Source organism: Ceratotherium simum, chromosome X (genome assembly GCF_057802395.1).
Source record: "Ceratotherium simum simum isolate JZ-2026a chromosome X, ASM5780239v1, whole genome shotgun sequence".
In the NCBI taxonomy this organism is placed as follows: Eukaryota; Metazoa; Chordata; class Mammalia; order Perissodactyla; family Rhinocerotidae; genus Ceratotherium; species Ceratotherium simum.
Window position 1 is genome coordinate 98,378,485 of NC_141940.1, and position 24,377 is coordinate 98,402,861.

Below are 24,377 nucleotides of genomic sequence, written 5' to 3' on the forward strand. Positions count from 1 at the left end.
TCAAAAGACCAATCAAAATTTGACAATTAAGACAATAGAGAAGATAGAAAAAATTAAACTGAACTGCACTGCATGCAAGAGAAGTGTACATTTTCTAACTATTTTGCAAAATCAGTGTAAATGTATTATATCTAGGAATTGATTCAGATTAAGAAAAGGGACAGAGAATAAATATTGATGGTATTGTGAGTAAAGGCGAAATTAAGGCAGGTAGTAAGAATTTGTAAGTTAAACACAGATACATGTTACTAAATCAAAATTAGATGTACCATAGACTGAGAGTGGCATAAATTATCCCCCCCAAAAAAACAAAATCTGAGCAAAATGTCTGGTAAAACTGGACATTTTTATTCTCCTAGTGAAACTAATAATACTGCAAAATCTTGGAGTATTTTGTAGTAGATAAGTTACCTTTGTCAACTAATAGTAGTATGACGATTACTTCAAAAAATTTACAGAAACAAGAAACAATTGAGGAACTGAAGCAGCATACAGCACATACTGAAAATGATGATAGTAATGAACATGAAAGTGAAGAGATGTCCAAAAAAATGAAAGAAGGGAAAGCATATAAACAGCTTTTGGCAAAAGGAATATACATGGTTCAAGCAGCTATGACTATGGAAGCATTTCCAGATGAGGACATAGGTAATGACTCAGGCCAGCCTGGGCCTCAGTCCAACACCAGTGCACAGGGTTTGCAAAAAGAGATATTTAGACGTGAAAATAAGCGTGGTGTTTATCCACCTGGTGGTAAGGAAATAGAAAAGAAAAGTGGTGGAAGACACAGTCAGAAGGATTCAGAAGCAGAAGAAATAATCTCTCAGAAGGAAACTGGTCTGGCTGAAATGACAGGTCTGAAAGATAGACGAAAAAGTGAAGAGAATATTAAAAATGTTAATGTATTCTTTGATGACTTACCAAATAGAGACATGAATACTGAGGATGAAGAAAATAAAGATTTTGTTAAGGAAAGTAAAAGGAACAAGCAAGATGTGATCTTTGACAGTGAAAGAGAATCTGTGGAGGAGCCAGACAGTTACTTGGAAGGTGAAAGTGGAAGTCAGCAGGGTACAGCTGACGGCTTCGAGCAGCCTGAGTCCATAGAATTTAGTGGTGGAGAGAAAGAGGATGATGAAGTGGAAATTGACCAAAACTTGTGGTATAGCAGAAAATTTATTGAACAAGCACGTGAGGAAGCGACTGAATGCAAAATGTCCAAATTCATGGAAAAATATGATTTGAAGTGTAGCTTGTCAGAGATCCCAGAGGAACGGGAAGGAGCAGAGGATTCAGAAGGAAGTGGAATAGAGGAGGAAGAAATAGAGGCAAATGAGGCAAATGTGGAGGTCCCTGGAGGAAAAGAGGAGGAGGAAGCAGAGATCCTGTCAGATGACCTTACAGACAGTGCAGAGGTGAGTGAAGGAAAGGGAAAGTCAGGGGAAGGGGCAGAGGATGCACCTGAAGGTGGAGGAGGTTATTCAGGAGCGGAACAGAGGCGAAGTGAGGAGGGGAAGGAGGAGAAAGACAAGGGAGAAGGAGAAATAGAGAGCCCGGGTAAGGGAGAGAAAGACCTAGAAGAGGAGGAGGAACAGGAACAAAAGGAGAGGGAACAAGGCCATGAGGTGAAAAGAAACAAAGGGATGGAGGAAGAGGAAGGGGAGGGGCAAGGAGAGGGGGAAGGAGAGGAGGAGGAAGAAGGAGGAAAAGAGGGAGAAGAGGAGGAAGGGGAGGAGGAGAAGGGAAAAGGGAAAGAGGAAGAAGGAGAAGTGGAAGGAGAGGCAGAGGAGGAGCAGGAAGGAGAGGGGAGGAGGAAGGAGAAGGGGAGGAGGAAGGAGAGGGGGAGGAGGAGCAAGAAGGAGAGGGTGAGGGGAGAGGAAGAAGGAGAGGGGGAGAAGGAAGGAGAGGGGTGTGGGAGGAAGAAGAGGGTGAAGAGGAAGAAGGAGAGGAAGAAGAAGGAGAGGGGAAGGAGAAGGAGAGGAAGAGGAAGAAAAGGAGAAAAGAGAGGGAAATGGTGAGGAGGAAGGAGAAGGGGAGCGGAAGAAGGAGAGGGGAGGAGGAAGGAGAGAAGGAGGGGGGAGAAAGGAGAGGGGGAAGAGGAAGGAGAAGGGGAGGGGAGGAAGAGGAGAAGGGGGGAGGGGAGGAAGGGGAGGGAGAGAGGAGGAAGAAGGAGAGGGGAGGAAGGAGAAGGGCAGGGGAGGAGGAAGGAGAAGGGCAGGGGAGGAAGGAGAAGGGGAGGGGAGGAAGGAGAAGGGGAGGGGAGGAAGGAGAGGGAGGAGGAGGAGAGGAAGGAGAGGGGAGAAGATGAGGAAAGGGAAAAGAAGGAAGGAGAAATGAGGGAGAGGGAAGAGGAAGAAAACAGGAGGAGGGGCGAACAGGAGGACAAGGAGGAAGAGGAGGGAAAATACCAGGAGACAGGTGCTGAAGAGAGTGAAAGGCAGGGAAGACAGGGTGAAGGAAAAGAGTTCAACAAAGTGAGCACAATGAAAGGATCTGTGAAATACGACAAAGATAAAGCATATCCAAAAAAGTTTATTACTAACACAGAGGGAAAGAGAAAAGAGCATGAAGTACAGAGGTTCAAAATGCCAGTGCAGTCAAAACAACTTTTAGAAAATGGGCCACCAGCTTCAAAAAAATTCTGGAATAATGTATTACCACATTATCTGGAATTGAAGTAACAAACTTTAAATTTGACCTGATTATGTCCAGCCAAACAATTTGAATGCCTTACACATAATAGGCACTCAATACATGTTATTAAATTGATTTTATGTCATGGTTACTTTACATGTGGTACAATACTGACCGATAAATACAACACAAGGCACTGGCAAATTTTGGCTCCTCTTAAACTAACGTTTTGGTGTATTTTTCCTCCAAATTATAAATCTATAAGTAGAAAATATCAAAAGGTCATAGCAGATAATTAACATTATATGTTCCTCATTAAGGACAGATTTAGGAAACAGGAGTGTATTGTAGGAGTATTTTATTTGTGTATACAAATCAGTCCCTTTAAAAATGGCACAGATCCTTAAGGGCTATAAAAACGTAATTTCTTATCAATATGTTAGTGCAATTTTTTTCAGTCTATGATTACTATTTTCCTACCACATAAAATAATTTTAAAAGAATGGATGGTATTCTAAAGCTAAAATAAGGAATTCACATTAAAAAAATAGTGCTGTCTTTTTACTTTTTATGTGTCCTTTTTATAACAATCTACCAGGTGACAGCTGGGTTCAGAGCTTAGGGCCTAATAATGTAATCTCTTTTAGTTACTGTCTAGGCAAATGGCAGTATATCTAATGAAATGGAGATTAACTTAAATGTATATTCGGGAAGTATGTAAAACTTTGAGTATTTATTGGCCAGGCAAAGTTACCCATTGGGCCTCAGTTTCCTCATCTTTAAAGTGAAGTGGATCAGATAGATGACAGGATAACTATAGCCCCTTGTAACTCGTAAATTCTTTCATTCTAACAGACTGGTTTACTCTATCATGTTTGTTATTTGCATAAGAAATTTTTCAAGGAAGAAAAATTACACTTTAAAATTTAGTTTTTTATAAAATATTGTTCTTAAGTTATGACAGCTTTAACATCTTTTGTCTTCTGTAATTCTGTATTTCTGAACTACTTTAATTTCTGAGCTTTAACTATACTGTCAGAACCTTCCTTCCCAGTATCTCTTATGTGCCTTTGATGTATTCTTCTTGACTATTCTGTAATTCTTTGTTTGCTGCTTGTCAGAATGTTTCAAGTAAAATAAAAATTAAATGTATATGGTCATTAATTGTTTGTGAAAAGATAAACTAATATTAGATATCGAATTTTAGAGAGGCTAGATTTCCACTAGAGTAATTTCAGTCTTTCCTTAAAATTTTCATTGAATGTGATGTGGCTAGTTTGATTGTTTTTTATTCATAGCTTCCTTTTCAAATGAGTTCCTTCCCTAGTCGGTTCCATATCTTGGACGTGAGGGATTTCTTTTTTATCAAGGAGGATTTTGATGTTAAATTTCCTGTGAATTTTGTCTAATTGAATTCTTTACACATTTGGTTCTCCATGAATGAGAAAGAATATGAGGAGAAAGACTAGAATATGAAGTGAAGAAATCCTTAGGAACTATTGTAAATTTTGTCTTAGCTGCAAGGATCTCTGGTAGCTTCTCCTAACTAACCAAATATGCTGATTTTGGCATTGCAGTGTTCTACCAAATTCTACCACATTCATTAAGTGTTAGTAGAATTGAATTAATACTTTTTTGTTAATTCTTGTGCAAAAAATGGTTATTTAAAAAGTAGACAAAATGATTAAATAAGGTGGATGACAGAAATGGAGTTCATAAAGGAAAAACCTCCAAGGAGATGAGAAACTCTTAAACTCAAGTTATTAATGTTAAAGATGTGGACATTCATCTTCCACCAAAGAGAAAATCAGCCAGCAATACTGAAATGATGTTCTTAAAATATGCCCATCTTAGTATTTGAACTGGTCTAGATAATCTTTTTTAAACAGCATTTCTTCACATTTCCCTGGCCAAATTTTTTTTGTGCTCTTTTAGAAGCAGTAATTCATGCAGGCATAGTATTCTGGTCAAAAGAACACTGGCATAGTCATTTTGAGACCTGAATTAATATTTGGTTAAAAAGTTTGGACTAATTGGTTCATTCTTTATAGTCCCCATCTGCTGTTTGATCAAGCTTTTACTGTAGTTTATCAGTGATCATTTCTGAGGCAAGTGTGAGTTGTGTATGTAGAATCCATTGAGTTAAAGTTACAAATGAGGACTCTGGCAGAAAAATACTTTAAGGTAAGCTACAAAGGAGTACCACAGAACCATCTACTGCTGCTGAACAGCAGCACTCGAGGTGAGTGCAATCAAAACATTTTCTATTATTTCACTATAGAGATAAACTTTCTGTATACATGTATATTAAAAATAAAATTCTACCATGGAGGAAGGTGCTGTAATTCCTTCCTTCATTCTTTCCATTGTGAAAATTAAATGTGGTATTATATGCCTAGTACCCAACACCTTAGTATTTGGTACATATTCATTCAACAAATATTTATGTACCAAGCACCAAAAACGAGAACAGAAGCTTCCTCAAATCAGATGAATCTCAAGAAGTGAGGGCTGCTTACAGTCAACCTCCTGTGGCCCTCTTACCTGTCAGGGATGTTAGGTAGGTCTAGAATTCTTGAAAGAACACCAGGTAAAAAGAGTTCCTGTGACTATTCCTTAGCTAGTGCTTAACAATGCCCTTTTGTTTCCTGATACCCCCATGTTCTTAGCCGGGGCTGCCCAAATATAAAAATATGATCTGAAAACAAATCTGTGGCTTTCCTCCATTAAATCTCTTAATAAGAAGAAAATGGTTTTGTGCCTTGGGTATGCAGAGAGTAAGATATGGCTCCTGATCTCAAGGAACTCTTGGCTATTTCTGTAGGCTGACCAGAAAATTTACCAGTGCCATAGAGTGCTACAGAAATTGCACTTCAGCTGCCACAGAGAAAGGCTAGGAAAAGGCTTCCAAGGAGCGATGGTGAACCGTGAACTGAGTCATGAAAAGTAAAACCTAACCAGGCAAGGCGGGCAGCAGGGCTTTCCAGGCTGATGGGAACCATGAGAGTCTTTTGGTGTGACTGCAGCCTAGAGTATTCTTTGGTCCTGGATAGAGAGGCAAAGGGCCTAGGTGTCTGTAAAAGATGGTAAACAAGAGTAAGATGATCACACTTGGGCTTTTGTAACATCATTCTGGCAGCAATAGGGAGGGTGGACTGGAAGAGAGTGGGAGCAGAGTCAGGATACCAGTTAGGAGGCAGTTTACAGTAGACCAGGCAGAGACTGAAGAGGGGCTGGACTAGGACAGTAGGGATGGAGAGTTGGGGACATGTATTGAGAGAGAGATTTAGGGATAGAATTGGAGGGCTTAGTAAAGAGATGTAACTTGAAGGGAGGGAAAAGGCCAAGCATGTCTTGGCTCTGGCCGGGACAACTGGGTGGAAAGAGTGCCATACACCAAGACTGAGAACAGAGGAGTAGAGGCAGGTTTGGGAGACCGCTTGGGGCTTGTTGATCCAGGAGATGTTCAGCAGGCCGATACACCTCTGGATCTTGAGCTCAGGGGAGACTGCTGAGTATCACCAGCTTATGTATGCAGTTAAAAGGGTGGAGTTGAATGAGAGGCAGCATTCATAGTGTGACAAGAGAAGAGAACTAAGGACAGAATTCAGGGAAACATCAGTAGGTAAGGGGAGGTTGAGAAAGGGAAGTCTGAGAAGGAGATGGAGTAGGAACACTTTGTAGGAAAGAGAGGTGCCGCCCAACCCAAGGAAGAAGGAGGAGTGGAGGCCCATCAGAGGGCCTAGACTTAGCCCAGATTGCCTGCAAAGAGTGAGCTCCAGTAAGTCTTCTTTGCAGAGAAATAGAATCAGAACTAGACTTTGAAAAATAAATATCAGACAAAGAGTGCTACTGCCATATTTCTCAATTTAGGAAGGGAGAAGTATATTCCAGAGACTTTGGTGCTCTGGGGAAGAAAATCCTAAATTTTTATGTGCTATTACTATGCACATTGGTACATAAGAATAGGATGTTATTGAAGTGAGCTTATCAACAAAAAAGACGAGTCTGCAGTGCTTTAAATATCAGTGAGGGAAAAAAAAAACAATTCTGAGGGAAGCCATTATGGTCTTCAAATTATTTGGGCAAAGTTGGGAAAGAACATGGGTTCTGGAGTCCAGTAGGCATGAGTTCAAATTCTAGAACCTTCACTGATTAGCTGTGTGGACACCTGGAAAAGCTTTTTTTTTTTTAACCTTTCAGATTCTTATTTCCCTCTTTTAGTAAAGGCAGGGGTCTCTTGATAATTAAATTAGTTAACACATGAAACATGTTAGAGGTACTTGGCAAATGGTAACCCGTATCACTAATTATCCTCTCTGATCATATCAAGTCAGGTGCAGTGCTACCCTCATGAGTCTCCAAGTCACTGGCTGATGTACATGAGTTTAGTCCTGTGAACCTCACTTTTGTTTAAATACAACATAGCAGCCCCCCAAAAAATTGGCTTTTGGAAATAGATCAGTGGGAATGAAATGGATTACAATAATGTGATAACCCTTAAATATTAGATAGAGTGAAACTCTACTATTACACACCATACATGAGCCAAATACTGCCCCTCCATGTTTGAAGCATGGTGAAAGGCTGATTGCACTCACATGGTTAGCCTAAAATGTCATGGGACCACAGATTTCCCTGTGTCCTAATGTTTTTACCAAAATAGTTTTTATCAAAATAGTTTAAAAATTCACACGTAAAGAGCAATCATGGATCTTGCATTTGTTTAAGGTAAAGAGGAAAATTAATTTTCTAAGGGAAAACGATAGAGTAAAACTGGAAAATGAGGCTAAAACTATCCCAGCAAGATATTCTGTACCCTGAGCGTTACAGTCATTTTTGCAGGCCTGCTTATCAGAGTCAAACTGGAATGTATTTGGTGGTGAAAATACAGGATTAGGAATGAAGTAAGGGAGTGGTACCTGGAAAGAAGGAAAAGTTTACAGATTATAAAGTAGTATCATTAGAAGCCAAGAATTGGGAAGTCACAACTGGCAGCCCATGGGTGTAATATGGCCTGCAGATTTATTTTGTTTGGTATATATAGTGATTTTTTTAAAACATTTGAATCAGTTGCCAACATTGAAATATCAGGAGATTTTTACATTGAAAAATATTTTTCTTGGAAAGATATTCTCTTGGAAAACCTGGGAGTCTGGGAGCATCATGCCCTGTGGCATCACTGGCCTGCAGCCCAGCCAGGCCGCCCCTCCACTTCCCTGCCATCCCAGGGCTGCTCCTGACAGGCATCCCACCTTCTTCCCTCGCTGCTGGGCTCCTGGCGGAGAATAAAGGGATGTGTATAAGAGGGTAGAACAAATAAGTGAACACTTTAAATGAACTGTTTTCTAGTGATAAGATCTGGGGACACTACGGCAAAAAGTGTCCAGGCTTCTTTTTCTACAGTCCTCAAAGCACACTAGGAATTCTATCTTACTTTTTATGGAGCAGTCTTTAGAAAATCACTTATATTTATATACAAATACTTATTGTTTGTTCATGTTATTTTCTCTGTAAATAATCTTTTTAATCTTGATATAAACCCTCCAAGGTAGGTGTTGCTAACGTCATTTTCCCATTTTACAGATAGACTGTAAAGTACATTAATTAGGCTCCTAACTGAGGCCATGAGTAATGGAGCAAGACTTGAAAAGCAGTGCTTAGGTCTTTGTATGTAATGTCCTTCCCACTCTCTACTCCTGCCTCAGTGATTTCTAGTGTAGTTAAAACATGAACTTACATGTTAACTCTTCTTGTCCTAAAAAAACCTTGAAATTGAGATTTTAAAATATATACTTTCCCACCTGATATGACCTAGATATAATGTTTTATGTTCTATTAACCTATTTGGAAAACATTTTCTACCCTATATGATATTGACGCATGTCATGAATCCAGAATTGTAGCACAAAATTTTATGCTTTAAAGTCTTTTTTTTAACTTTAAAAAACTCTTTTGATGTTAACACACACAGAAAAGTATATATCTCATACATATATAGCTCAATATATTTTTCACAAACTGGACACACCCATGTGGTCAACATCCAGATCAAGGAAAAGCACAGTGTCAGCTCTCCAGAAGCTCCCCTTCAACCCCCTTCCAGCCATTTCCCATCCCCCCCAGGGTAACCACTAGTCTGACTTGTGATAGCAATCTCTAGTTTTTATTTTATTTTATTTTATTTTTGTGTGTGTGTGTGTGTGTGAGGAAGATCGGCCCTGAGCTAACATCCATGCTAATCCTCCTCTTTTTGCTGAGGAAGACCAGCTCTGAGCTAACATCTATTGCCAATTCCCCTCCTTTTTTTTTCCCCCAAAGCCCCAGTAGATAGTTGTATGTCATAGTTGCACATCCTTCTAGTTGCTGTATGTGGGACGCGGCCTCAGCATGGCCAGAGAAGCGGTGCGTCGGTGCGCGCCCGGGATCCGAACCCGGGCTGCCAGTAGCAGAGCGCGCGCACTTAACTGCTAAGCCACCTGGCTGCCCCCTTCAATCTCTAGTTTTTGAAGTATGCAATGTAATTGTATTCTTAAGCAAACTGAAACCTCATGAGGAACGTTTGGTTTCTTGATATTTCCCTTAAGAAATGTAAAAAGTGTTGCCCTGGGCCAGACCAAAGCCTGCAGCTCCCTGTGCTGTGTCTGGCCAATGAAACAAGGGTCCTTTTGTGGGAGCCAGATCCGTTCACTTCTTTACTTTGGTCCTAACACAAGATGCATTTCCACTGACCACTCCAGACTACCTCTTTACATCTTTTGTGGTTCTGGTGAAAAGAATGTATTTAAACTTTATCCTTTCTTTTTATAAAATGACAGCATTCTGCCAATCTCTCCTAAATTGTTTTGGTTTGAAGGTAAGTGCTGTATGTGATTTAAAGTAGTTGCCCAGATGTGTCTAGATTAATTTTAAATGTGCTTAATAATGCAAAGTGCTGCAATTGATGTGATTTCTAGTGAAAATGTCATTTTTATAAGAGCTTTCTCAAATTTAGATTATGATATAGTCCCAACAGTTCTTCGTTGTTATAGATTTTCATAAAGTTAATGAATAAAATTGTAGTTCATTATAAAAGAGATGAGTGTGTTGCTTACTTCTAAAAGAAGGTAAAACTCCATATTCCTTTTTATAATGACATGATATCCTATGGTTACATTTATAACCTTAGTTAACTAGCATGATTGGAATTGACCCAGGTGCTAGATTAGCCAAACTCTCCAAGTAATGACTTTGCTGGAACAAAGCTCATTGACCCTTCCTCTGGGAGCTAGACAGGCAGAGTCTGAAATTCTCTGTCTTAGGAGCACTATTCTTTCTAGTTGGTCTTCATTTATGTACATTTATGAATATATCTATTTATCAGGTATAAGTCTTAAATCTAGTAATCTTGCTTCCCATTTCCTTCCGAAGTGAAGTTGTTTCTGATCATTTTAGCTACCTGTAATGTGCATCTGGCTAGGCATAATGTACAATATATTAAGTCACTTAGTGGGGAAATCATGCAGAAAAAAAGAAAGCTTTAGAAGTTCTTGGTAAATAGTCACTACCTTGTAGTTAACCCTACCCAACCTAAACGTGCAGCACATCCTTTTATATTGCTGTCTACCCAGATATCCTGTTCCACTCTTCTGCTTTCCCCTTCCATGTGCACTGCCTCATGACCTTTGATTGACCTGAGTCAAGCCCTCCCAGAGTAACTTCTGAAACTCTTTTAAATCTCAAGGTTTCACTTCCGGATTGCTTGTCCTCAGTGGGAAGCTATTAGGCCACACCCTTAGTGCTGTTGGCCTGAGGATGCCACTTACATCTGTTACTAAGGTGTGAAATAAAAACTTTCTCTCTCTAGCCTGAGCTCTCACATTTTATGTTTTTGCCAGAAGAAAGATGGGTTAATTATTAGAAGCATTGTTTTCAAACCACCTACTAAAGATTCTGTGGAGTGTCAGGCTTATCCTTACACAGACAGCCACTAGGAGGGTGACCACGAGAAGCTAGTTTCAGTGATGAAGGGATATAAAGGGTGCATGTGGTCTGAGGCAAATATGGCCAAGGTGAACTTTGTAAAACCGTTCTTCAAGGGAGTGAATGGCACTGATCACTTTCTGCCTCACCTATTTTAAGGGCCATTATACCTTTAGTGAAGCACATAAGTCAAAAGCATAGGAAGAAAATCCAGTAAGGAGTCTAATCTCTTAATGACAAAAAATAAGCAGTATTCCACCCAAAATATGAAACTGTAAAAGAAAAAAATCTCAGTATAGAATAAAGGATAAAACTAATATTTTCTGCCTATACTTAATAAGCATTACATGATTTGCTATCACTTTATCAAATCCATAGACAGGTTGTTTTATAATTTGTATTAGCTGGACAGGAGCCAGATGGACTAAGTTCTGCCTCTCTCTGTTTTTCCTCTGCTTTAAATAACCAAGAGCAAACTGTTTAAACTGCCTGTATCCTTTTATCTTTTTCCTGGAATGTAAATAGTTATACTTACCTGAATTGAACTTCTAAAGTGATTCTAAATCCCTATGTTTCGGGAAATGATCATAATATATAGATATGGTTATGTTATAATGCTACGGTAGATAGAAAGGTTTCTAACTTCTCTAAAGTTTAAAAACATTCTTTTGAGACAGCCCAGAAAGCGTATTTAATTTTTTTTCCATTTTAACATTGCCATAGGTGCTAATAGAATTTTGGGAATCCTAGTCATTGACAATGTTGAAATAGAGCAACATGCATAAAATCCTTGGTAATATAGTAAGTTGATATGCAGCATGGATTATGCAGTATTTTATCTTTGACTTCGATATTTGAATTCATATTCTGTGTGTTCTTTGAGATGGTATAAATTATTTATGACAGCAATATCAAATCCATTTTTTAAAAAAGAAAATCTTTACTCTTCCCTGATTATCAATTTTGTCACAGGATCACGAATTTTCAGAAAATGAAGAACTAGAAGACATGGATGAGGGAATTGATGAATATCTGGAAGGCAAGAAGAAAGCTGAGAGAGACAATAAAAATGTTCCTGCAGATGACCACAGTGAAACCAACGACAGCTCAGTTGAAAAGGTATTGACAACCACTGAAAAGGTATGATGATATGTGCTTAAATCCTGAGATCCTGCCTAAGAGCAAGTGTTCGAGTCCCCTGGTCCCTGCAGAGGGCAGATTCCAACTTCCTTTGGGAGGAGAAACACTTCTGTGAATCTTTGTTCACGTGCTGTATAAAAAGCCTTAACAAACTTATGAATCAGGCACACTTTGTTTCTAGCACTCTTTCCACACTTCTTGGTAGCATTCTGTTCCCCACAAGAGTGGAAATCAACTGATATGGGGCAGTATAGTACACTGTTGAGAGGTGAACTTAGAAGTTCGGCACTGCGTCCTTGAAATGATGAAATTACGAAGTTAGGAGCCCTATACTGGTGACAGAAATGTGTGTGTGCATGCATACATGTGTGTATTTACATGTACACGGAAGAATGAAAGTTGTTCACAGCAGTGTTTGAGGTTGTGATCAGTTCTGCACAGATGCAGTCTAGAAGAAAGTATAGGAGGTATTACTGAGGAAGAGAAAGTCATCCTGAAAGTGGAGCTAGGGATGCCAAAAACATCTTCTCTATTTGGCAGTTTTGCCCAAGAGTGACTCTGCTAGGAGATAGTTGGTAGGCTTGAAATCATTTATTTGCTAATACTGCTCTGGACTAATTTCAGAGGTATGGAATTCAGAAGCCGAAACTGAATGACACTGTGTTGATTCATTTTCATTTTCATTTTTTGGACCTTTTGCTCAGAACACTGAGTTAATCATACCTTCTCGTTAATGAAACACTATCGTCATTGGTCTGTGCAAGGCTCCTCTCTCTTTATTTAAATTGATTCTCTTTTAGTCCCATTCCCCTTTCCCTAACATAGACAACTGTTGAAACATGCTTGTCCTTTTTTTGAATGTGTACTTATAAAACATGTATTGTTTTGTGTGCATATATTTGTAATTCACAAAATGGTATTGTGCTATAGAGTTCATTCTCTTTCTTGATTCCTTCTTTATCCAAGACTCCTTCCTCTCACAGAAAAAAAAAATGTTCTAGCAGTTACCGTTTTCTTTCAGACAGAGAGGAAGATTCTGTTTGTAAGTAACATTTATGAGTTCCAGTTAAGGTGGTCCCTAAAATTCTTTAACATAGAATTCATTAAACTCTAATTTGACATTCTAAAATGTTGAGCTAATTCATATACCAATTAATGTTCCTGAATCTTCTTTGAGTAGATTCCTTGAATCATACGATTTTTTTTAATCATACAATTTTAAGTTAGGAGGGACATTAGTAATCACTCAGCATCTAAGGCAAGAGCCCAGCAAAGTGAAGTAATTGTCACCTGTTTATATTGTCACCTAGAGGCCAGCTCTGGAACCCTGCTTAAAAACAAGACTAGGTTTTCTAGCACAGCACAAATATGTTTTTTATTACATTATATAATTATATCGTCTTCATTTATAAATACAATGCAAAATATTTATTATATTGTTTCTTTATTGTTTATAGGGTGAAAAATCCAACCAAGAGGAATGGGCCCTTCATGAATACAATGAAAATCCAAAAGGTGTGAGCACGTTTGACTTCAAAAGCATAGTTTTAAAAGGGCTAGATACATAACGTACATACATATGTACACACACATATATATGCATGTATATGCTGTAATTGAGTAATTATAGCTTACACGCGTATTCTGTTTTATCCTTTTTACTGTCACATGACCCTGATAGTAAGCTATGAAATATGTGACAGGCTTATTTGTTCTCATTGTTAATCACCACAGCTTCTTCACATAAAAATATTCGCATTACTCATGTTTCTCATGTGTCAGTGTTAAGTAGTTTAGGACAGCCTTTTTACTAGCTTTTTTTTTTCTTTTCAATCAATAGTATTAAGTTGAGCTTTTGCCCCAAATCTCGATTTATATCTCTGGTGAGCGCTGCCAGACCCCATTGGTGATGACCAGAGTGGCCTGGAGCCGCAGCAGGCCATCTAGGTATTTCCCCCAGAGCTCAGACCTGAGTCTTTGATCTTACCATGGACATTTAAGAGGAATCCTTCCCCAAGTCTAGCTGTTGGTGTCAGAGAACAGGTGCCACAGAATAGCCAAGACTGCGATTACCCTTAAGACCTACATTTTCTACACCCAAATCTCTGTGTTTTTGCAATATGACCCCTGTATTATGTTTCCACACTACCACATCATAGTGTGTTTTTTACTGTGTTCTCATTAAAAATAACTGTCATAATAGTGGATATCTGATCTGAACTTAAGCAGAAGAAGGAATATTTCCCTTAATACTTTTTTCCTTCTAACTTCTGCAGAAAGAGTAGTAAGTTTTAGAATATGTTAAGCAAAATATTAAAATAGTTATCATCTCTAAATATTCTTAGCATGTAGCCTTCCTTCTAACTTCTGCAGAAAGAGTAGTAAGTTTTAGAATATGTTAAGCAAAATATTAAAATAGTTATCATCGCTAAATATTCTTAGCATGTAGCCTAAAGTGTTAAAAAGAAGTTAAATATGAGATTTAAGTAGTGGATAATATAAATTTAAAAGAATGCATATGCTTCATGAGTATACTTTAAAGATCATTATTTCACTATATAACCTGTGGATTAATTTGAAACACCAAAAAATATCATGTCCATTTGAGTACAAAGAATTTAATTATAACTAGGTTATTTTAAAAAAAGCTAATTTATATTTTACAGAAGTCTTCCCTAATATTTACTGTTACCTTTATGGCTCTATTTGGGTACTGGTCGTCTAAACATTTACAACATGGGTCAGGTCATTCTGGGCTTTTTGTCTTAACATAGTTTTTCAGGAACTATGCAGTGTAGACCTGTCCACTACTCCAGTGGTACGTTCTTTTAGTATTACCCCATAATTCAGGGTTGATAGAGTTTCACTGAAGCATCAGGACTTTTCTTTTTCTCATTAGTTAGAAAATATATTTCTAAATATATCCTATTATAGGAAGCATGCATAATCATGCAAAAAGCAGTTCTTTACAAGTCCTGGAATATAGTGAATCAACATCAAGTAAAGACGTAAAAAAATCAAAGAAGGTAAGTGAAATGAATCTTTCATTTTAATGTTTAGACCAAAGTATTGAATTACTCCTTCTACTTTTTGTATGAGTTTTTATGTCCTAAAACATGTGAAGAATTTCAGGTGATGTTTCGCATTTTTAACGTGCATATTTATTTTATTTATTGGACTTTCAATTATGAGTCACGTTGCTCTGCCAAAATTGAATAGCATATTCCTTTCAATCATCCCATTTATGCTGATTCAACGTATAATAAAAGATACATAAAAGAACTTTATTGCTTAAATTATAAGAGTATAATAATCAGGAGTGTCTAAAAGAGAGTAAAGCAAAGCCAAGAAATAGAGAGGATAAATGAAAATATAAAGATGATTGTGCCTAGAAAACACACTTTAGAAACTATTTTCTGTTTTGCTTTCCAGTGTATCCTTAGCACTTAGCATAGTTCCTAGTACATGGTAAATGCTCAGAAGTATTTTTGGTTGACAATGAATTGTAAAATGTAAGGGAGTAAGAAAGAGGAAAGGATGAACGTAAAACCAGGAGCTGCCTTTAGAGTAGTAAACAGCCTGTCTTTGCCATCTTTGGAGGTATATGCCACTCTGAAATTTCTTTCAGAATTACTTCATAAATTTCAAAAATTATTTTGGCCTAGATCCCCATATTGTTATCTTTTACTAAAAATTACTTCATGACCATTTTTATCTTTATAAAAATTATCTTATAAATTTGGATTCTTATCCCCCAAAGATAGTTGTGACCTGGCTCAAAGGACACTTTGGCATTATTATCCTTCTTAGAATTATAACATATGTATTGTCAGAACATTTGATCAGGGTTTAGGAACTTTGATTTAGATTCTCTGTCCAGAAGAACAGAACATTTAACAGATACTCTACTATGCTTCATAACATTCCTGTGAATACCTTTTCCAATTATAAGAGCTCAGAAAACGACTCTGGAAAAGAAAATCAAGTATGAGGGAGGAAGATGAAAAGTAAAGGAGTCAGGAGATGTAAGAACCTAAGGAGAGAAAAAGTGAAGTGAAGCAAACACCCTCTGACCAAATGAAAATGCATATTCTAGAATACGTGGTCCAGTTTTAGGATCTTTTCAGGCTCTCCTGTCTTCAGCATTGCCCGTGGGTGGTAGGATTTGGGTACACAGGACCAGAGAGAGGGATGAGCCGAGGGAAGGAATGCCGTAAGGAAGGCAGAGTGGCAAGCGCCTGTAGAAGCTGACCGAGCCAGGAGCTCGAGTGCCAGTGCTAGTGGATAGGACACAAGTGAGGCTGGGCCAGGATACAGAGGGCTGCAAGTGCCAGACTGAAGAATTCAGTCTTAAACTTTGATTCTGCTTAAATCCTCTTTTATACCTAATGTAAAAATATATTTCAGTAAATACATATTTCCTTGGTTAAAGTAGAGAAACAAAAAGTAATGAAAATTATATTTAAAAAGTAAAGCAGTAATACATATATTTCCTACTTAAAGAATATGCTGTTATTCTACATATTTTAAAAAGGAAATAGATGATTTGGATGAGTTTTTTTCCAATCATTCCCACATGACAATTTTTTTATCTACAGTTCTCTAACCTATTTACACCTCCAAGCCAAACATGTCAAACTGTTTTTAAATCTTGGAAAATAAAGGATGAATTAACTCATATCAAAATAAACATGGGTTTCGTCGTTTCTTATGGCTGAGTAGTAAAACCAATGTTACTGCAATAAACAAAAAATTAAAAAATAAAAAATAAAAAAATAAAAAAAATAAAAAAAAATAAACAAAAAAATAAACATGGGTTTGAGATTTTGTGTCCCCCCATTTAGACGGACACTCCGAAGATAATCTAAAAAAAAGAAAAGAAAGAATTGCACTCTTGGTGTCTACAAGACAGAATTCACTATTCACTTTTGTTTTGATGATTTTAAATGTTTCAGATAGCGAGGTTAGGACCTATGATTTTAATTGACAGCAGAGGTCTTTTGGTAGGTGATTGTTATATATGGATATTACCGAATATTGCTTTTCCAAACTGTAGTCAGCGCTGATTATTTGAATCCACAGTTAGCGACTAAGAAAAATGCCTTATTGGCTTAATTTCTACCTAAGTAAGCTAATGAAAAAAGCAATAAGCTTTTCAGCTATTACAAATAATTTCTTTCCATCATGGAATTAGTTCATTCGTGTATTTATTTAGCATATATTAATTGAGTACCTCTTATGTGCCAGGCACAAGGCTAGAAGCTGCAGATACCGAGGTTAAAGATCCAGTGCCTTCCCTCAGAAACTAGCTGGAACATCGCTGATTCCCTGGATAGTTCCCCATACCTGTTCACAGTCAGTAGATTCTTATCATTGTCACTGCCATAAATAAAAGAGGCTGAGATGAGAATCTCTCCACCAAAAAGTATGCCTGTGGATTCTTGCCTTTCTTGGCGACTACCTTTTCTCTGATGCTACGCTTTGTTCACCATTGCAACTACAACTCAGCATGTTTGCCTCAAGCACGCAGTTAGCTTTACTCTATATTGTGAGGTAAATTATACTTATGGTCTCCTGTCACTGTCACTTTTTCCCAGGCTTAAAATCTGAGACAATCCCTTTCATGCCCACCCAATAATTACTCCCTTGCTTTTTAAAAATAGCTTTATTGAGGTATAATTGACATATAATAAACTGCACATACTTAAAGTATATAATTTGATTAGTTTTGACATATGTATACACCTATGAAACCGTAATCACAATCAAGAGAGTGAACAGTGCCATTATTGGCAGAAGGTTCTTTGTGCCTCTTTGTGATCCCTGTCTACATTCTCCACCTCTCTGCCATCCTCAGCAAACCACTGATCTGCTTTCTGTCATCATACATTATTTTGCAAGTTCTAGATTTTTATATAAATGAAATCCTACACTATGTACTCTTTTTTTTTGTTTTGGCTTCCTTTGTTCAGCATAATTGTTTTGAGATTCATCTGTGCATGTATCAATGGTTCATTCCTTTATATTGCTGAGTAATAGTCTGTTTTGAGTTAATGTTTTATATGGTGAAGGTATGGATTAAGGTTCATTTTTTTTGCATATGGACATCCAGTTGTTCTAGCAGCATTTGTTGAAAGAAAGACTACCCTTTCTCTAATGAATTGCCTTCACACCTTTGTCAGAAATCAATTGACTTTTTGTGTGTGGGTGTATTTCTGGACTGTGTATTCTGTTCCTTCAATCTGTTTATCTTGTGCCAGTACCACACTGTCTTGATTATTGTAGCTTTATAATAAGTCTTGAAATCAGCAAGTGTTTGTCCTCCAACTTTGTTCTTTTTCAAACTTGTTTTGGCTATTCTAGACCTTTTGCATTTCCATACGAATTTTTAGAATCAGTTTGTCAGTTAACTGAAAAAAAAAATGGTCTGCTGGGATTTTGATTGGGGTTGCATTGAATCTGCAGATTAATTTGGGAAGAATTAACATCTTTACAATATTAAGTCTCCTCCTAATTCATGAAGATGATATTTCTCTCCGTTTATTGGCATCTTCTTAAATTTCTAGCAATGTTTTATAGTTTTCGGTGTATAGATCTTGCACATATTTTGTCAGATTTATTTTATGTCTTCTGTTTTTTATTCACCGATTGACTGGTTAGAAGTTTATCAATTTTGTTGATCTTTTCAAATAATCCGTTTTTGGTTTCATTGATTTTTCTGTATTTTCTATTTTATTTATGTCCACTCTGATCTTTATTATTTCCTTTCTTCTACTTACTTTGGATTTAATTTGCTCTTCTTTTTCTACTTTTTTAACTTGTAAGTTGAGGTCACTGATTTGAGACCTTTCTTATTTTCTAATACAGTTTTTTCATGCTACAAATTTCCTCTGAAGTACTTGATATGTTGTATTTTCATTTTCATTTAGTTCAAAACACTGTCTAATTTCCCCTTGTTTCTTTTTTGACTAATGAGTTATTTAATTTCAACATATTTGGAGATTTTCGAGAGATCTTTCTGTTGTTAATTTCTAATTTAATAATATTGTGATTGGAGAACATACTTAGTATGACTTGAGTCCTTTTAAATTTTTTGTGTGTGTGTGAGGAAGATCAGCCCTGAGCTAATATCTGCCAATCCTCCTCTTTTGGCTGAGGAAGACTGGCCCTGGGCTAACATCTGTGCCCATCTTCCTCCACTTTATATGGGACACTGCCACAGCATGGGTTGACAAGCCGTGCGTCGGTGCGCACCCAGGATCCGAACCGGCGAACCCCAGGCCACCGCAGCAGAGTGCGCTCACTTAACTGCTTGTGCCACCAGGCCAGCCCCTCCCTTGAGTCCTTCTAAATTTACTGAGACGTGTTTTATGGCCCAGAATCAGGTCTCTCTTGCTAAGTGTTCCATGTGCACTTGAGAAGAAGGTTGAGAAGAATGCTGCTATTGGGTAGAGTGTCCTAGCAGTGTCAGTTAGGTCAAGTTGGCTGATAGTCTTTCAAGTCTTCTCTATCCTTCTGGATTTTCCGTCTACTTATTCTTTCTATTATTGAGAGAGGGGTGTTAAAATTCTTTACTATAATCGTGGATTTGTCTCTTTCTCCTTGTACTTCTGTTAGTTTCTGTTTCATGCATTTTAAAGCTTTTATTAGGTTCTGTAATGTTTAGGATGGTTATATTCTCTTAATTAATTGACCCCTTTATCATGATGAAATGGCCTTCTTTATCCCCGATAATATTCTTTGCTCTGAAATCTACTTGGTCTGATATTATGTAGCCACTCTAGCTTTCTTTTGATTAGAGTTATCATGGTATATCTTTTTCTATCCTTTTACTTTTAACCTATTTGTGATTTTATATTTGAGGTGCGTTTGATATGTACCTCATATAGATGGGTCTTGCTATTTTATCTAACTCAAAATCTCTGCCTTTTAATTGGAGCATTTAAACCATTTATATTTAACTTGATTATTTTTTTTTTTTTTTTTTTTTTTTTTTGTTTTGTTTTTTTGTTTTTTTTTATTTTTTTTTTTTTTTTTTTTTTTTTTTATTTTTTTGTTTATTGCAGTAACATTGGTTTATAACATTGTAAAAATTTCAGGTGTACATCATTGTACTTCTATTTCTGCATGGACTACATCATGTTCACCACCAAAATACTAATTACAACCCATCACCACACACATGTACCGAATTATCCCTTTCACCCTCCTCCCTCCCCTCTTCCCCTCTGGTAACCACCAATCCAATCTCTGTCCCTATGTGTTTGTTTATTGAGGGTATAATGCAAAGTGAAATAAGTCAGAGGGAGAAGGTCAAATACCGTATGATTTCCTTCATTAAGTAGTAGATAATAACAACAATAACTTGATTATTGATGCAGTTAGGTTTAAATTTATCATCTTACTGTTTATAGTATTCTTTATCCCTAAAAATGCTAAAGTTTATCTGATATTAATATAGCTGTACTAGCTTTCCTTTGGTTAGCATTTGCCTGATATATCTTTTTTCATTCTTATACATTTACTTGTGTTTTAGATGTGTCTCTTGTAAATGGCCTATAAGCTGGATTTTGTCTTTTAAATTTTTAACATGCATACCTAAAATCTAAAGCTAATCAATGTTCCTATGTTTTTCCAAATAATACCAGGATCTTAGAAGAAGTTTCTCTATCATTCCTTCCTTCCCATTTTACATGTTATTGTATCCAGTATATTAATTTTTTTAACCTCACCAATCAAATGTTATTATTATTTGTTATACCACTTTCTTTACTCACTATTCCTTTTTACATCTCAAATATCCTTTCTGGAATCCTTTCTCTTCTTCCTGAAGAAATCCTTTGGAAGTTCCTGTCAGAGATTTCTTTCGTAGTTAACTTTTTCAGTTTCTGTTCACTTGAAAATGAGTGATAGTATGGCTGGTTGATGGTTATTTTCTCTTAGTATCTGCTCCCATTGTTGCTATTAATAAATTTGCTTTAGTATAATTGCTGGTAACTTTGTATATAATGTGTCATTTCTCTCTGGCTGCTTTTTACATTGTTTGTCTTTGATGTACTTCAGTTCACTATGAGATGCCTAGGTGTGAATATTTTATTTTAACTTTCTTCTAATTTATTGTGACTCTTGAATCTGAGAATTCATGTCATTCATCATTTTAAGAAAATTCTCATTTATTATATATTTGAATATTTCCCCTTTCCTCTTTGAACCTCTGATATAATAAAACTTTTCATTCTGTTGTCCACATCTTTTAATATTACTTTCCTATTTTCAATGTCTAAGTGATATTCGGGGGAATTTCAGAGTTTTCATCTATTTCACTTTCTTTTCAGCTGAGACTAATCTGCTATTTAACCTACCTATTGAGTTTTAATTTCAATGATTATACTTTTCACATTTAGAAGTAAAATTCTCTTTTGATTCTTTTTCAAATCAATCTGATCTTTTAAAAGCTAATACCTTGTTTTGTGCTCATGTTTTTTATTCTAGTCTTTTAAATAATTTAAGCATACTTATTTTATATTCTGTATTTAGTTACTCTAATGTCAGACATCCTTAGGAGCCTAAACCTGTTTGTTGCTTTGGTTGACTTACTAATACTGTCTTGTTTCCATATGTGTTTTGAAATTTAGATTGTGAGTTCATGTTCCACTGTGACGTTTTGTGGAAATCCTTTAAGGCTTAGGTTAGGTTAAGTCCATCCATAAAAAATTTGTATTAGCTTCTGGTAGCCCCCCTGGGTGTTACCATTCCAGGACCTCTTTCAGCTAATTTCTCAGTTAAGGGTATCCCACCCCCACCAGTAATATAAATGTGAACCCTAAACTCACATTAGGAAAACACTGTTCTCCTTCACTCAAAGCCTAGGCCAAAAGAGGCCTGTTATTTTGTTATCTCCCAATGTTTGTAGGTGGACTTACATTAAGGGCATAGTCCTTAGAGGATCCTCACTTTATGTAGGGGTCTCAGTTCCAATTCTCCATATTTTGTGAGATCAAATCTGTTATAACCCAAGGGTGTAAGTTATGAGATCAGTAAATGCCATTTCAATGCTCACTCACAGGGGCCAGCCCGGTTGCATAGTGGTTAAGTCCATGTGCTGCTCTTTGGCAGCCTGGAGTTCGTAGGTTTGAATCTCAGGCACAGACCGAGGCACCACTCATCAAGCCATGCTGTGGCGGCATCCCACATACAAAATAGAGGAAGTTGGGCACAGACGTTAGCTCAAGGCCTATCTTCCTCAGCAAAAGGAGGAGGATTGGTGACAGATGTTAGCTCAGGGCCAGTCTTCCTCACAAAAAAAAATGCTCACTCACCTCTGAGGCTTCCTGCTCCCTCTTCATTTTTTAACCCACAGGGATTTCGCTTCATTTTTTGTGAACTTACCTGCACGTTATAAAATTATATTTTTTATACTTGTTCAGCGTTTCTTGGTATTTTGTAGTGGCAGAATTTTTCAAGATATGTATTCCTCCACAATAGCAGGAACAGGAGTTCCCCCATTTTAGTCCATAGACCCTTTTTCTAGGCTCTGACTTTTTGGGTTATGACTTTTTACTTTAATTCTTCCATTCTTTAAGGATAAATTAAGGTAAGCTATTGTTAGTAGTACCATTTTGATTTCTGAAGAAGGCAAGTCCTCACCTGTTTTTTGTTTTTGGCATCTTGTCAAAATCATTATTTGTGTTGTCAGTCTTTAAGAATCCTATTTTGTCGCTGGCTAAATCCTCAGAGGGCTTAAATCAAGTGGAACTTGTCAGTCGTCATCTTCCTTGATCTCTTCTGCATGTTCTGTTGGCCACTCCCTTCTTGATATATTTTTCTCCCCTAACTTCTGAGCTGCCTCTTTTTCCTGATTTTGTTTCTACAAAGCTCAGTTCCCAATGCTGGCTCCTCATCCTCTGCCAACCTCTCACACTTGGCTCTTGCTCAGTCCCTTTCCTTCTATTCTCTCTTCCACTCTCCTGGAAACCCTGGGTTATGGGGTCTACTTTCATCTCTTCATCTACTATCTATATTCTACCTATCTGCAGCCCTGGCCTCCCCTGAGCAGGAGATCCATATATCCAACTACCTACTCAGACCCCTGCGGTTCTCGCTGCCATCATTTGGCAGCACTAACATTTTGCTAGAAGTTCTGATGTACAGGAATGAGGAGGTATGTCGTCCTCCGCCAGAATATCCTAGTTTTCATCTTTTTTCCTCTTATAACACAACAAAGTGAAATACTAAATTTATTCTTCGAAGAAAAATGATAATTTATTACCAAGGCAGTGATAGTGTTGAAGGTTAAACCCTGCAAGGTCTTGTTTTAGGAAGGAATCACGGTTGCCATTGGTAAAAGAGAAATGGCTGATGGATGCTAACAATGTACCATTGTACTTGTGGTGCCCCATAAAGATGTGATGAGATGAAGTTAAGACTTGTTGGAAATTATACCCCCTAAATACTGTTAAGTGAATATTTCACTTACTGAAATGAATTCTTTGTGTGTGTGGTTTTTTTTAGATTTTCCTCTTTAAAAGGATGTCATTGACGAGTCACAAAAGTAAGCAGAGTAATAATGAGCCACTCCCAGAGATAAAACCAATAAGAGATCAAATAGCTTTTAAAAGCAATAAGAAAGATGCCAACCAGAGCCACATGGGGCAAAATCATCAGGATACTTCACCCCCAAATGAGGAAAGAAGATCAAAAGCTTGTACAATACTATAAATATCTATTTATGTTTTCATGATCACCAAGAACATTGTACTAAGCACGTTGTAATTTATACTTGAAAAACATTATGACTTCTGAAGGAAAGTTTCTGATAAACTTTTGAAGATATAAATTAATAATATGTTTTATTTGGTTTGAATAGTACGACCAGTTTTGATATTTATTTATGCTAATATATTTTTGACAAGCAATTTCAAAATCTGTGTATTTCAAACTCTCCTTCAAGTGTTGTGGCCTTAACTGTTCAGTGTTGCAATGAAAAATATATTTTTGTATGTGAAGGTTAAATTAAGATATTTCAGTTTTTACTAAACAATTTTACTTCTTATAATTTCAGAAGATAATATTTGCAATCTCATGACACTGTAACAGTTTTTAATGTATTTCCAATTTTTAAAAACTAAGTCAAAATTGTTTTTGATGAACATATTTTAATAAACTATATCTGGTCGGTTCCACTGTTTAAATGGGTGAATATGAATCAAATTTGGAGGTACTTGGAGTTATGAGTTGACAAAATGGGGGCAATATTGAAAGACACAAAATGCATTTACCTCTGAGTAAAGAAAATATCACTTTAACGGTTATGTTTTGTACATTCAAATCATAGGCCCATTTGAAATATTTCTCAAGTAAAGAATTGGATATAAAAAAAAAAAAAAAAGAAAATGTCAGTGCAGCTGTGTCAACGATATATCTTTGTGGAGAAACTGTGTTGAAATTTCTTTGCTTCCTGCTCCTTTTTTTAGGGTGGTGATTTGGCATGAAAACATTGCAGATTGTATGCTGTGATCTGGAGTGTTTGACCATGCCACACACAGATCGTCACCATAGGATAACCAAACACAACCAGGCTTGCTCATTTCAACCGTCTCTAGCATTGACAGTGGTAGCCAAGGTTGGCTCCATCACACAGT

At 37.0% G+C, this 24,377-nt stretch overlaps 1 protein-coding gene across 4 annotated transcripts in view; it reads left to right on the plus strand.

Annotated features, from left to right (window-relative positions):
• RPGR (retinitis pigmentosa GTPase regulator) overlaps positions 1–23,916 on the plus strand; it is a 53,523-nt gene extending 29,607 nt beyond the window's left edge. For 2 of the 4 annotated variants that reach the window (XM_087427049.1, XM_087427048.1), the window contains exons 14-17: positions 11,569–11,736; positions 13,194–13,251; positions 14,671–14,762; positions 23,248–23,916. In XM_087427049.1, the coding sequence (XP_087283175.1) occupies positions 11,569–11,736; positions 13,194–13,251; positions 14,671–14,762; positions 23,248–23,454 (525 nt within the window). In that variant the 3' untranslated portion in view covers positions 23,455–23,916. Of the gene's footprint in view, positions 1–458; positions 1,416–11,568; positions 11,737–13,193; positions 13,252–14,670; positions 14,763–23,247 lie in introns of all 4 variants that reach the window. The other 2 variants (XM_087427050.1, XM_014791069.2) reach the window with 2 other exon arrangements.
• Positions 23,917–24,377: the final 461 nt, after the last annotated feature.